General features: G+C 45.4%; 1 protein-coding gene across 3 annotated transcripts in view; it reads right to left on the bottom strand.

Annotated features, from left to right (window-relative positions):
- Window positions 1–2547: 2547 nt before the first annotated feature.
- Window positions 2548–14193, bottom strand: part of eno3 (enolase 3) — a 31612-nt gene continuing 19966 nt past the window's right edge. For all 3 annotated transcript variants that reach the window (XM_062957337.1, XM_062957335.1, XM_062957336.1), the window contains exons 3-12: window positions 12441–12536; window positions 10281–10339; window positions 9922–9991; window positions 7915–8048; window positions 7540–7762; window positions 4661–4858; window positions 4235–4436; window positions 3963–4071; window positions 3824–3882; window positions 2548–2755 (exon numbers count right to left, since the gene is read on the bottom strand). In XM_062957337.1, the coding sequence (XP_062813407.1) occupies window positions 2686–2755; window positions 3824–3882; window positions 3963–4071; window positions 4235–4436; window positions 4661–4858; window positions 7540–7762; window positions 7915–8048; window positions 9922–9991; window positions 10281–10339; window positions 12441–12536 (1220 nt within the window). In that variant the 3' untranslated portion in view covers window positions 2548–2685. The remainder of the gene's footprint in view (window positions 2756–3823; window positions 3883–3962; window positions 4072–4234; window positions 4437–4660; window positions 4859–7539; window positions 7763–7914; window positions 8049–9921; window positions 9992–10280; window positions 10340–12440; window positions 12537–14193) is intronic.

Genomic DNA, 14193 nt, shown 5'->3' with positions numbered 1-14193 from the left:
GCTCCCCTTTGAGGTGTGTTTAAAAAAGACCCCAAAAGGACAGGCGTGCGGTGCATCCCCGTTGTAGCAGCAATGCAGTTTGACACCACTTTGAACCGCCACGGCTTAAGGAATGGTGTGGAATCGTGGGAGTTGTAGTTAAGAGACACTAGCTGCTGCAGCCCAGCCCAAACTTAGCAGGGCTGGGAAACCTGCAAAATATCCGCACAGAGAACTCTGAAAACAAGGGGAATTCCAGACATGAAACAATCAGGGCCAGTCATCACCTCTCAACAAACAATCGCCCCAGGCTGGAATCAGCCAGGCCTTGAAGCTGCAAGTGTTTTCATTGCTAATCAGGGTGATTAATTGCAGCATTCACACTTGTCTCCAACAGACAAGTGTCCTTTCTCCTGCCATGGACCTTCCCACAGATAGATAGATAGATAGATAGATAGATAGATAGATAGATAGATAGATAGATAGATAGATAGATAGATAGATAGATAGATAGAAAGAAAGAAAGAAAGATGATAGATAGATAGATAGATAGATAGATAGATAGATAGATAGATAGAAAGAAAGAGAAAGATAGATAGATAGATAGATAGATAGGAGTCCCCTTGGGGAGACGGCAGAATACAAATAAAGTTGTTGTTGTTGTTGTTAGAAACACAACAAGATGAGTCCACAGCAGACACTCTGCAGGCTGTTGTTTTGGATCACATGTTGGACACTTCCTAATAATAATAATAATAATAATAATAATACTATGACAGAAACCAGTGCAGGTGGTCCCGGTGGTGATGGGCACATTGGGTGCCGTGCCAAAAGATCTCAGCCGGCATTTGGAAACAATAGACATTGACAAAATCACGATCTGCCAACTGCAAAAGGCCACCCTACTGGGATCTGCACTCATCATCCGAAAATACATCACACAGTCCTAGACACTTGGGAAGTGTTCGAATTGTGATTTTGTGAAACTTTGTGAATTTTGTGAAAACTCACAGCCACCCACTCATTCACACAGAGCCCGCATCTATCAGGAAGAATTCCAAACGGGAGCCATCTAATAGAGGGATAAACCATTGCTGAAGATGTGGGACCTTCCTCCTTCGCATGTTTTTTGAAGGTTTAGATCAGGGGTCCCCAAACTAAGGCCCTCCAAAGTCATTTACTTGGCCCCCGCCCTCAGTTTTATAATATAATATTTTTATATCAGTTTTAATAATATAATATATTGTATCTACATATAATATTGATAAAAATCTTATGTTATACAATATAATACTAATAATAATACCATATAATAATATTAATTATATGTTATATATTGCGTATTATATAATAGTATAGTGGTATAGTTCAATATAGTAATGTATAATGCTAATATTGTGTTATGCTAATAATATAATATATTGTATGTACATACAGCTGCTCTGAGTCCCCTTCGGGGTGAGAAGGGTGGGATATAAATGTAGCAAATACAGTAGAGTCTCACTTATCCAACACTCGCTTATCCAACATTCTGGATTATCCAACGCATTTTTGTAGTCAATGTTTTTAAAACATCATGATATTTTGGTGCTAAATTCGTAAATACAGTAATTACTACATAGCATTACTGCGTATTGAACTACTTTTTCTCTCAAATTTGTTGTGTAACATGATGCTTTGGTGCTTAATTTGTAAAATCATAACCTAATTTGATGTTTAATAGGCTTTTCCTTAATGTCTCCTTATTATCCAACATATTCACTTGTCCAACATTCTGCCGGCCCGTTTATGTTGGATAAGCGAGATTCTACTGTAGGTGCAGTAAATAAATAATTAATTTTCGACTTAGGGCTCGGCCAAAGTCTGACATGACTTGAAGGCACACAACAACAACAACAATCCTAATTCACTTGACTATCTCATTGGCCAGTAGCAGGCCTACACTTTCCATTGAAATCCTAATAGGTTTATGTTGGTTAAAAATTGTTTTCATTTTAAAATATTGTATTGTTCTTTCGTTGTCGTTGTTGCACTACAAATAAGACATGTGCAGTATGCATAGGAATTTGTTTGTATTTTTTTCCCCCCCCAAATGATAATTCGGCCCTTCCACAGTCTGAAGGATTGTGGACCGGCCCTCTGCTTAAAAAGTTTGGGGACCCCTCGTTTAGTTAGATGGGCATCTCTGCAGACGGATTATGTATTGCAGTGTGGTGGGACAGGGTTAGACTGGATGACCTTTAGGGCCCCTTCTAATTGCGTGGCTGCCTGAGGAGGTTGAGGATTTATTTTTCCTGCTGGGAGTTTCCTTGGTGGTGGATGCAGGAGTCCTGAGTGACAGGTAGCATTAATACAGGCATGGGCGAGCTTTGCCCCGCCAGGTGTTTTGGACTTCAACTCCCACCATTCCTAACCGCCTACCTCAGGCCCCTTCCTTTTCCCCCTCCGCCGCTTAAGCGGCGGAGGGGGAAAAGGAAGGGGCCTGAGGTAGGCGGTTAGGAATGGTGGGAGTTGAAGTCCAAAATCCAGCAAAAGCACAAGACACAAAGGAGTGTGAATACAAGGAGATTTGTGGCACAGCAGCCTGTTTATTCAGGTCCCCAAGGTGGTCCTTTGGGTCCCAACGAGAAGACGGCCCTCCCTGTGTTGTTGTTGTTGTTATTGTTGTTGCGGGTGGTCGTCATCCTCGGGTCCGCCGCGGCCGCCTCACTTGGCAAAAGGGTTCCGGAACTTGCGCCCGGCAAACTTGGCCTTGTCGCCCAGCTCTTCCTCGATCCTGCAAGAAAGGAAGGAAGGCAAAGAGATGAGCCTATCGGTCAAGGAAGATGGACAAGCCAAGCCCCGCCTAGGGGACGGCCACACAAAGGGCCATGGAGGTTTTCACGGCTGGAATCACTGGGTTGCTGCGAGTTTTCCGGGCTGTCACACTGTTCACACTGGCCTCCAACAGACAAGAGTTCTTGCTCCCACCCTGGACCTTCCACACATATTTAAACCCCAGTTGCCTAGTTTCCAACAGACCTCACAACCTTTGAGGATGCCTGCCATAGATGTGGGCGAAACGTCAGGAGAGAATGCTTCTGGAACATGGCCAGACAGCCTGGAAAATTCACAGCAATGCAGAAATGAAATATGTTGAGGTTTTTTTTTTCATGTCAGGAGCGACTTGAGAAACTGCAAGTTGCTTCTGGTGTAAGAGAATTGGCCGTCTGCAAGGACCTTGCCAGGGGACATTGCCTGGATGTTTTGATGTTTTTACTATCCTTGTGGGAGGCTTCTCTCATGTCCCCGCATGGAGCTGGAGCTGATAGAGGGAGCTCATCCGTGCTCTCCCTGGGTGGGATTCGAACCTGGCAACTTTCAGATAAGCAACCCAACCTTCAAGTCACGAGGCTTTAATCCACTACGCCACCGGGGGCTCCAAGTATGTTGAGTAGAACAACGATTAAAGGAAAGACTGCACAATGTGCTGTCGAAGGCTTTCATCGCTGGGATCACAGGGTTGTTATCAGACAGCCATGTTCCAGAAGTATTCTCTCCTGACGTTTCGCCCACATCTATGGCAGGCATCCTCAGAGGTTGTGGCCATACAGCCCGGAAAACATACAACGACACAAAGACTGCACAATTAAACAGGAAATAACGCTTTCAAACCAGGAACTGAAATTTTGTGACATGGTGTTATGTGTGGGGTCTTTTTCTCCAGAGGTCTCTGGAAGAGCCATCTGTCAGGAGGGCTTGGATGGCCTTTGGGGACCCCTTCCAGCTGATGGTTCTATTCTCCCAGCAGGACCATCTCCCACAATGCCCACCTCCCCTGCAGGCCTCTTTGCTGACCGCTCACCTCATCAGCTGGTTGTACTTGGCCAGGCGCTCTGACCGGCAGGGGGCCCCGGTTTTGATCTGTAAGAAGACACGCAAAGCACGTCAACCCCTTGTATGGGCTTGGGGAGGGGTCTTGGGGACGGACATCACTGGCTCACCTGCCCTGTGCAGAGTCCCACCACCAGGTCAGCGATGAAGGTGTCCTCCGTCTCCCCGGAACGGTGGCTGACCATCACCCCCCAGCCGTTGCTCTGGGCCAGTTTGCAGCTGGAAAGGACACACAGTGGAGGGAGTGAGGTGGGGTTACAGAGCACTCCCCTCCTAAAATCCTGCTGTGTCCCCAGGAGGGAGTGAGGAGAGTCAGGTGGGGTTACAGAGCACTCCCCTCCTAAAATCTTGCTGTGTCCCCAAGAGACCCCTGTGGACTCACGCCTGGATGGACTCGGTGACGGAGCCGATCTGGTTGACCTTGAGGAGCAGGCAGTTGCAGGCCTTCTGCTCCACGGCCTTCTGGATGCGCTTGGGGTTGGTCACCGTCAGGTCGTCCCCCACAATCTGGATCTGCACCTGGGTCAGGAACTTCTTCCAGGTCTCCCAGTCATCCTGGTCAAAGGGGTCCTCGATGGAGACCACTGGAAAAGGGCGCAGTGTGTCTCAAACCCATGGCACTTGGTCCAGGTGTTTCGGACTGCAACTCCCACCATTCCTCGCAGCCTCAGGCCCCTTCCTTTTCCCCCTCCGCCGCTTAAGCGGCGGAGGGGGAAAAGGAAAGGGCCTGAGGCTGCGAGGAATGGTGGGAGTTGCAGTCCGAAACACCCAGAGAGAAGGCCGAAGCTTGCCCATGCCCCAGACTCACCAGGGTAGTTCTTGATGAAGCTCTGGTAGAGCTCGCCCAGCTTCTCCCCGGAGATGTAGCGGTTGGGGTCGTCGGGGGACTTGAAGTCCAGGTCGTATTTGCCTTTGCGGAAGAACTCGGAGGCCGCCACGTCCATCCCGATGACGATCTTGTCCGGGTAGCCGGCCTTCTCGATGGCGCTCTTCAGCAGCTCCAGCGCTGGACGAACAAACAGGATGTATAGTTTGAAGGGAATCGTGTGGAAGATGTATGTATAATTAGGCTGAAGACACAATTCTAAAATTCAGGAACTATCATTAAAAGCTGCTGATGCGAACTATGACAAATGATTAATTGCTGACACTGCTGACCCGTGTTTACATTATCAAAACACTTTGAGTTAAGGAAATATTTACAAGGAGTTAAGGAAATGTACGTTAATGTGGGATTTGTGTATTGATAGTGTTTAAGTGCAATTTGTGCCATGCTTGTATAGCAACTGATTGCATCATCCAGAATGTACCAAAGTGTGGAAAGGGTTAAATGCCAAGAAGCTATGATGTCCTTGATGTGTGGCTGGAACTAGGGAGTATCCAGACACAAGTGTTTGTGCAAATTGATTGCGTCAGTTCAGTTGAGTTCTGTCTGCCTTAAGTTTGACTCAAGTTCTGTTGGAGAACAGAACAGTCCTGTGTTCATCTGTTGTCTGCAAGTCTGTCTGTGTTGATTACTGCTGCATACCGTAAAACTTTGTAAATAGTTTTACCAATGTCTCTGTCTCTTCGTTCTGCGCTCCACTGCTTCCATCCAACTATTGCTGCGCTGCAAATACTCTGACAATGTTTACAAGTCTTCTTACATTAAAAAGGAAGTCAACACAAGGATTCTCATGTTTACCCACACCAATTAAGAAGAGTCAACATCCGTCCGGGAACTGAGATGGAATCAACACTGCTTCTTGGCAGGGGGTTGGACTGGATGGCCCATGAGGTCTCTTCCAACTCTACTATTCTATGATTCTATAACACGTTTCAGGTTGGAAAAACATCTATCATTCATTTGCAACTTGGAACAACCTCAGCAGAAATACTGCTCTATAAGAGACCTATTACAATCCCAAAATCGTGATATTCAGCTGTGCCGTGCTCTACTGAAAGAGACGGTGTACGTTGAGAGTGTCAGATCTGCTATGGGAAAGGAGGATTCTGGTCAATTGCCTCCTTTTCTCTTCAAGGGAAGAGAAAGGGGTGTGCGATTTTGGAATCATGATACTTGCACAGAGTCAGTTTTGCTGGAGGGAAAACACAGATCTGGGGTATGGCACAGCTGTTTAGTAGCCAGCTGCAATAAATCACTACTGACTGTGAGGTCATGAGATCAAAGCTTGGGTCTGGGTTAAGCCTCCGACCATTAATAGCCTAGCTCACTGTTGACATAAGCAGCCTGAAAGACTTGGGGTGGCTAACACGGGGCCAAGCCCAAGAAAGAACAAAGTATAACAAGTAAAAACATATAAAAAACAAAAGCAACACAATAAGCAAATTCAAGCACAATTATACAATAAAGCCATGATAACCGGATAAAAGAGGGCCGTAAACTAACTTCACCACCAATAAATGAGATGGGGGGGGGGGGGGGGTCAAATCAAATTGCATAATTACTAGACATTTAGTAAAGTGCCTGGACCAATGTTGCAAAGTTGTCTAGGAGATTTTGGGGTAGGATGGGGTAGGACAAAAGATCAAGTGCAAGATAAAGATAAAGTATCTTGGAGCCCCAGTGGCAAAGTTCGTTAAAGCGCTGAGCTGCTGAACTTGCAGACCGAAAGGTCCCAGGTTCAAATCTTGGGAGCGGAGTGAGCGCCCGCTGTTAGCTCCAGCTTCTACCAACCTAGCAGTTCGAAAACATGCCAATGGGAGTAGATCAATAGGTACCACTCCGGTGGGAAGGTAACAGAGCTCCATGCAGTCATGCCAGTGGCCACATGTCCTTGGAGGTGTCTACGGACAACGCCGACTCTTTGGCTTAGAAATGGAGATGAGTCCCAACCACCCAGAGTCCGACATAACTGAACTTGATGTCAGAGGAAAACCTTTACCTTTACCTTTTCATGTCTATCGGAGGGGTCTATCGTGTCATTGATTATTCGAATGCATGCTGGAAGAACCATGTGTTGAGCTGTTTAATAAAGGCAGACGGGGCATCCTAATCTCCCGAGGGAAGGAATGCTGTAGCACCCGGGCTGTGGCGCAGGCGGGAGAGCAAGCCAGCTGCAATTAACTGCAATGAATCACTCTGACCAGGAGGTCATGAGTTCGAGGCCCGCTCGGAGCCTATGTTTGTCTTGTCTTTGTTCTATGTTAAAAGGCATTGAATGTTTGACTATATGTGTCATGTGATCCGCCCTGAGTCCCCTTCGGGGTGAGAAAGAAGGGCGGAATAGAAATGCTGTCAATAAATAATAAATAAATGCATTCCCATGGCAGGAAAAAGAGATTCCACCTAAACATGAGGACGGGCTTCCTGATGGTGAAGACGTTTAAATACCATATTGAAGGAGGGGACAAGCTTGTGCAGTGGTCCTGTGATGCCTAAGGAGCGGGGACAGTGCGGGAGGCCGATCTCTCTGACTCCACGGACCCCTCTCAGCCCCGCTGCTCGGCTTGGCTTCTCTGGAGGGCACGGCGCCCTTCCTGGCATCTCCTCGGTGCCGAGCGGCTTCCCTTTGGCCTTTCTTCCCTGGGCTCCGGTTTCAGCCCCTGAGCTAATTCTGGGCCCAACATTTAAAGGGCACCGGGATGGATAAGAGACCCAAGATGCCGTGAAACACAACCCCTGCCTGGTCAGCCGGAGAAGGGCCCCGATCCAGAGGAGGAGGAGGAGGAGGGGGGGGGGGCTACCTTCGTTGTTCTCCAGGATGTTGGGGGCGAAGCCGCCCTCGTCGCCCACGTTGGTGGCGTCCTTCCCATACTTGCTCTTGATGACGGCCTTCAGGTTGTGGTAGACCTCGGCCCCGATGCGCATGGCCTCCTTGAAGGTGCTGGCCCCCACCGGCAGGATCATGAACTCCTGCATGGCCAGCTTGTTCCCCGCGTGCGAGCCCCCGTTGATCACGTTGAAGGCCTGGCAATGGGTGGGCAGGGGGCTTCACACCACATCCCTTTCAACACCCATCAATAAATCCCCTTGCACCCCAAAGGAAGGCCATGCACTGCCACCCGGCTCCGCCCCGTGCAATGCCTCCCCCTTTCCTCCCGCGTACGTGGGTCACTCACCGGGACGGGCAGGATGAGCTCCTTGTTGCCGGCCAGGTCTGCGATGTGGCGGTAGAGCGGGACCCCCTTCTCGGCCGCGCCGGCCTTGCACACGGCCAGGGAGACCCCCAGGATGGCGTTGGCCCCAAACTTGGCTGCAAAGGGGAAGGAAAAATAGTCCATGTTAAAATAAACCAGGAATCTGGGTAGAAGCTGAATATGAGCCTGGAGATGTAATACAGTATATGGCTTGGCCATCGTCCATGCAAAAGGGAGCCAAGAGACCACAAGCCGGACATGAGCCAAGAGCATGGTGCAGCAGCGACAAAGGCCAATGCAATCCTAGGCTGCATCCAAGAGTGTCTCAATCAGAAGATACAATACAGTACATGGCTTGGCCATTGTCCATGCAAAAGGGAGCTTAGGGACCACAAGCCGGACAGAAGCCAAGAGTGTAATGCCGCAGCAAAAAAGGCCAATGCAATCCTAGGCTGTTTCCAACAGTGTCTACACTGGGAAATGTAATACAGTATATGGCTTGGCCATTGTCCATGCAAAAGGGAGCCAAGAGAACACAAGCCAGACAGGAGCCAAGAGTGTGGTGCAGGAGCGAAAAAAGCCAATGCAATCCTAGGCTGCATCCAATAATGTCTTCATCAGGAGATGTAATATAGTATATCGCTTGGCCTTCGTCCATGCAGAAGGGAGCCAAGAGACCACAAGCCAGACAGGAGCTAAGAGCAAACTGCAGCAGCAACAAAGGCAAGGCAATCCTAGGCTGCATCCAACAGTGTCTCAATCAAGAGATGTAATACAGTATATGGTTTGACAATTGTCCATGCAAAAGAGAGCTAAGAGTGTGATGCTGCAGCGAAAAAGGCCAATGCAATCCTAGGCTGCATCCAACAATGTCTCAATCAGGAGATGTAATACAGTATATGGCTTGGCCATCGTCCATGCAAAAGGGACCTAAGAGTGTGATGCTGCAGCGAAAAAGGCCAATGCAAGCCTAGGCTGCATCCAAAAGTATCTAAATTGGGAGAGGTAATGTAGTACATGTCTTAGCAATAGTACACACAAAAGGGAGCGAAGAGTCTTAGCAGACCCCAAGCTGAATATGAGCCTGAGATGTAATATAGTATATGGCTTGGCCATCATCCATGCAGGAGGGAGCTAAGAGACCACAAGCCGGACATGAGCCAAGAGTGTGATGCAGCAGCGTAAAAGGCCAATGCAATCCTAGGCTGTATCCAACAGTGTCTAAATCAGGAGATGTAATGCAGTATATGGCTTGACAATCGTCCATGCAAAAGGGATCTAGGAGTCTTAGTGGACCACAAGTTGAACATGATCATGCCAGCAGTGTGATGCAGCAGCAAAAAAAGGCCAATGCTGCATCCATAGGAGTTGGGTCTTCAGACTGAGGAGTGTCATATGGCTTGTGTTTTATAATTTTTGGTGTATTAACTTGCTGTGATTGATATGTATTTTATATTGTTGTATTTCATTGTATATTGTTGGGCCTGGTCTCCATGTGAGCCGCCCCGAGTCCCCCTGGGGAGATGGGGTAGGATACAAGAATAATGTTGTTATTGAAAACATGGGAAAGGGAGCTGGGAGTCTGGGTAGACCACAAACCGAATATGAGCCAGCAGTGTGATGCAGCAGCTAACAAGGCCAATGCTATATCCATAGGTGTCTAGTGTCTAAATCCAGAGATGCAATGTAGTATATAGCTTGACAATAGTCTGTGTAAAAGGAAGCTAAGAGTCTTAGTAGACCACAAGCCAGACAAGTTGAACATGAGCCAGCAGCGTGGTGCGGCAGCTTAAAAGGCCAATGCAATCCTAGGCTGCATATACAAGTATCTAAATTGGGAAATGTAATATAGTACATGCCTTGACAACCACACATGCAAAGGCGATCTGGGAATCTGAGCAGACCGCAAACCGGACATGAGCCAGCAGTGTGATGCAGCGGCTAACAAGGCCAATGCGATTCTGGCCTGCATCAAGAGGTCCCACTTACACTTGTTCTCCGTCCCGTCCAAGTCGATCATGATCTTGTCGATCTTCTCCTGCTCGACGACGCTGATTTTCTAGCAAAGGGGAGGAAAGGAAAAGAATTAAATTCAAAATCTGTGGGGTGAAGTTGAGGGTGGACAGCCTCATTGCGGACACCCAAATGGGTGGGTCCGAGGGGACCCCTTTGGGGTCCCCTCGGACCCACCCATTTGGGTGTCCGCAATGAGGCTGTCCATGCCCCGGCAACTAGTTTAGAAAGGTTTGCACCAAATGGGTGGTGCAAAGGGGTGTTTGCTGGCTCTGGGGGGTCCCCAAAAGGGTCTCAAGGAGCCCCTCGGTCATCCCGTAAGGCCCCCCACTCACCTTCTCAATCAGGGCGGGAGCGATGGTCTTGTTGATGTGCTCCACGGCTTTCAACACCCCTAATTGGAGAGAAAAAGATAATGTTGTTGTTGTTGTTGTTGTTGTATTTATATTTATTTATACCCTGCTTTATCTCTCCCGAAGGAGCCTCAGCATGACTAAATCTTTGGAAAGTTATGGGCTTTCATTGCATTGTATTAGGTTTCATTGTGAGTTGCTTTGAGTCTCTATTTCTTAGAGAGTGAGACGAAGCAGGATATAAATCATCATCATCATCATCATCATCATCATTTAATTACTAATTAATCGCCCTCCATCCACGATGCTCTAGGTGATTTACAAGATAAAATTGTAAAGGATAAAAATACATACATACAAATATTGATAAAATTAACATAGATTAAAGCTCTAATAGTACTAACAATAATAACACGAGGTAAGACTATTTTTGCTCCTGGGTTATCAATGTCGTTTCCTAATTGGTTCCATCATAAAAACATGGGAAAAGTTTATTCAAATGCAAATATTTTGTTTTTGCAACACATCCTGCTATAGCGCATTTTGCTCTAATTTTCCAATGAATATCTCAACATTGAATATAGTTTGTGCCACAAAAGCAAAGTTCCTGGAGTAGAACAACAACTGTCAAAGTAAGGGTTGCATAATTAATTAGGAAATAACAATTTCAAACCAGAAACAGAACATTTTTCTGATTTTGTTACATAGTGTACTACTACTACTACTACTAATAATAATAATAATAGTGTTACTTAGTGATATTAATAATCCTTATTATAATAATAATTATAATTATTTAACTAGCACTTAAAAACCATTGGCTAGTAGTAGTAGTAGTAATAATAATAATAGTGTTACTTAGTGATATTAATAATTCTTATTAAAATAATAATTATAATTATTTGATTAGCACTTAAAAACCATTGGCGCTGACAATATCACCACCTGTCAGCTGCAAAAGGCCACCTTGCTCGATCTGCATGCATTATTCACCAATACATCACAGAGTCTGTTGACATCATGGCAACGTAATTAATTTTAAACTTTTTAATGAAACCTTTAGTGATTCTGGAAATTGAGGTTCATGTTTTTAGGTTAGATATACTTAATTACATAATTTATATATATTAATTATATATAATTACATAATTTAATATGTAATTTTAGTTTTATGTTACAACCCGCTATTAGACGTTGATTTACTTTGGGATTTGGGTGGGTCGTTACTGTACTTGTGTTTATGGCTGTTTTCAAGGCATTGAATGTTCGCCTTTGTGTTTGTTGGAGTCTGCCCTGAGTCCCCTTGGTATAAAGCATTATTATTATTATTATTATTATTATTATTATTATTATTATTATTATTATTATTATTATTATTTTATTATGACACAGCAAACAAGATAGACATGCTGGATTTCATATCACAAAATCACAAGTCAAACACAAGTGTCTAGGACTGTGTGATGTATTTTCGGATGATGCGTGCAGATCCCAGCAGGGTGGCCTTTTGCAGTTGGCAGATCGTGATTTTGTCAATGTCTATTGTTTCCAAATGCCGGCTGAGATCTTTTGGCACGGCACCCAATGTGCCCATCACCACCGGGACCACCTGCACTGGTTTTTTATTATTATTATTATTATTATTATTATTATTATTATTATTAAATACACAACAAGATTATTACACAGCAAAAAGCTCACTCTGCTGGCTGTTGTATTGGATCAGACATTGGACACTTCCCAAGTGTCTAGGACTATGTGATGTATTGTCAAATAATGCCTGCAGATCTGAGTTGGGTGGCTTTTTGCAGCTGCAGGTGGTGATTTGGTCAGTGCCAATTGTTTTCAAGTGCAGGCCAAGGTCTTTAGGCCCTGCACCCAGTGTGCCCATCACCACTGGGACCCCCTTGCCTGGCTTGTGCCAGAGTCTTTGCAGTTCAGTCTTTAAATCTTTGTATCGCATTTTCCAGTTGCTTGTTCTTCTTTCTTCTTCTTATAGTTCTAGACACTTGGGAAGTGTCCGACACGTGATCCAGTGCAAAAGCCAGAATAGTGGTCTTGTTTGCTGTGCAAATGCCTGAGAAGGGCCTTCTCTTAGTCCTGGGCCCTTTGCTCCTCCTCCACCTCTGCAGGCATCCTCACCTTTGCCCAGGTAGCGGGCCTTGTCCCCGTCCCGCAGCTCCAGGGCCTCATAGATGCCGGTGGAGGCCCCGCTGGGCACCGCGGCACGGAAACGGCCTGGGAAAAGAGGAAAAGCGAGAGAGGACGATTATTGTAATGTCATAGGATAATGACAGCGAGAGTGATGGGTGACCAGTTAGAAGGAAAACACGGACAATTGCTATGATGGGCCGGGCTGTGGCGCAGCAGCAGCAACAAATCACCATACCGCACAACCTCTGAGGATGCCTGCCATAGATGTGGGCGAAACATCAGGAGAGAATACTTCTGGAACATGGCCACACAGCCCGAAAGACATACAACAACCCTGTGATCCCGGCCATGAAAGCCTTCGACAACACAAATCACCACTGGTTATTGGTTCGAAGCCCGGGTTAGGGTTGAACTCCTGACCATTAATAGCCTAGCTTGCTGCCCACCTAAGCAACTCGAAAACAGTTGAGAATTCTAGGTACCGCTTAATGCGGGGAGGCTGATTTAACTTACTGTATATACTCAAGTATAAGCCGACCCGAATATAAGTCAAGGCACCTAATTTTACCACAAAAAAACCTGGGAAAACATTGACTCCAGTATAAGACAAGATACCAATAAAATTACATTAATTGAGGCATCAGTAGTTTAAATGTTTTTGAATCTTTACATCAAACTGTAATTTAAGATATGAGTGTTCAACTCTGATTAAATTATTATTCTCATCTTCTTCAATGTAAATGTGTTTATGTACCCTTTTAATAATAATAGAGTGAAATAATAAATGTAATAATAATAATAATAAATGCAGTAAAATAATAAATGTAATAATAGAGTAAAATAATAAATTTATTAATAATAATAAAAATAGAGCAAAATAAATGTAAAAGTAACAACAATAATAGAGTAAAATAATAAATGTAATAATAATTAATAGAGTAAAATAATAAATGTAACAATACCAATAATAATAGAGAAAAATAATAAATATACCATATATACTTGAGTTTTAGCCAACCTGAATATAAGCCCACCAGGACCTTCACCCGAGTATAAGCCAAGGTGTTTTTCAGTCCTAAAAAAGGGGCTGAAAAACTAGGCTTATACTCGAGTATATACAGTAATTTAGAACACCATAGAACTGTTGGCAGTGTGTGAAGAACATGAGGAAGTACTACAATCAAAAAGGACTCGGCGTCATGGTGGATGATGGGGTGGCAGCTCCCCCTGTGGCCGGAGTCGTGATTGCCACCATGAAGCCGGAAGCTGGAAAATGTTAAATTGCCTCTGTCTGTATGTTGTATATCTAATGGCATTGAATATTTGCCAGGTATATGTACATTGTGATCTGCCCTGAGTCCCCTTCGGGGTGAGAAAGAAGGGCGGGATATAAACACTGTAAATAAATCAATAAGAAATAACCGCAATGAGAATCCTCTATGCGCAGAGATGGAAGGAACCCGTCCTCCCAACGCAAGAATGGTAGGGTTGTTGTGTGTTTTTCGGGCTGTATGGCCACATTCCAGAAGCATTCTCTCCTGACATTTCACCCACATCTATATACCTCACAACCTCTGAGGATGCCTGCCATAGATGTGGGCGAAACGTCAGGAGAGAATGCTTCTGGAACATGGCCAGACAGCCTGGAAAACACACAACAATCTTGGGATTCCAGCCATGAAAGCCTTCGAAGACACAGGAGAAGAATGGATGGTGAAGGTCTGCAAATTGGGTGAGAGAG

The sequence above is a fragment of the Anolis carolinensis genome, chromosome 6 (genome assembly GCF_035594765.1).
Source record: "Anolis carolinensis isolate JA03-04 chromosome 6, rAnoCar3.1.pri, whole genome shotgun sequence".
Lineage (NCBI taxonomy): Eukaryota > Metazoa > Chordata > Lepidosauria > Squamata > Dactyloidae > Anolis > Anolis carolinensis.
The sequence above is the reverse complement of the archived record's forward strand: the minus strand, read 5'-3'. Positions and strand labels throughout refer to the sequence as shown.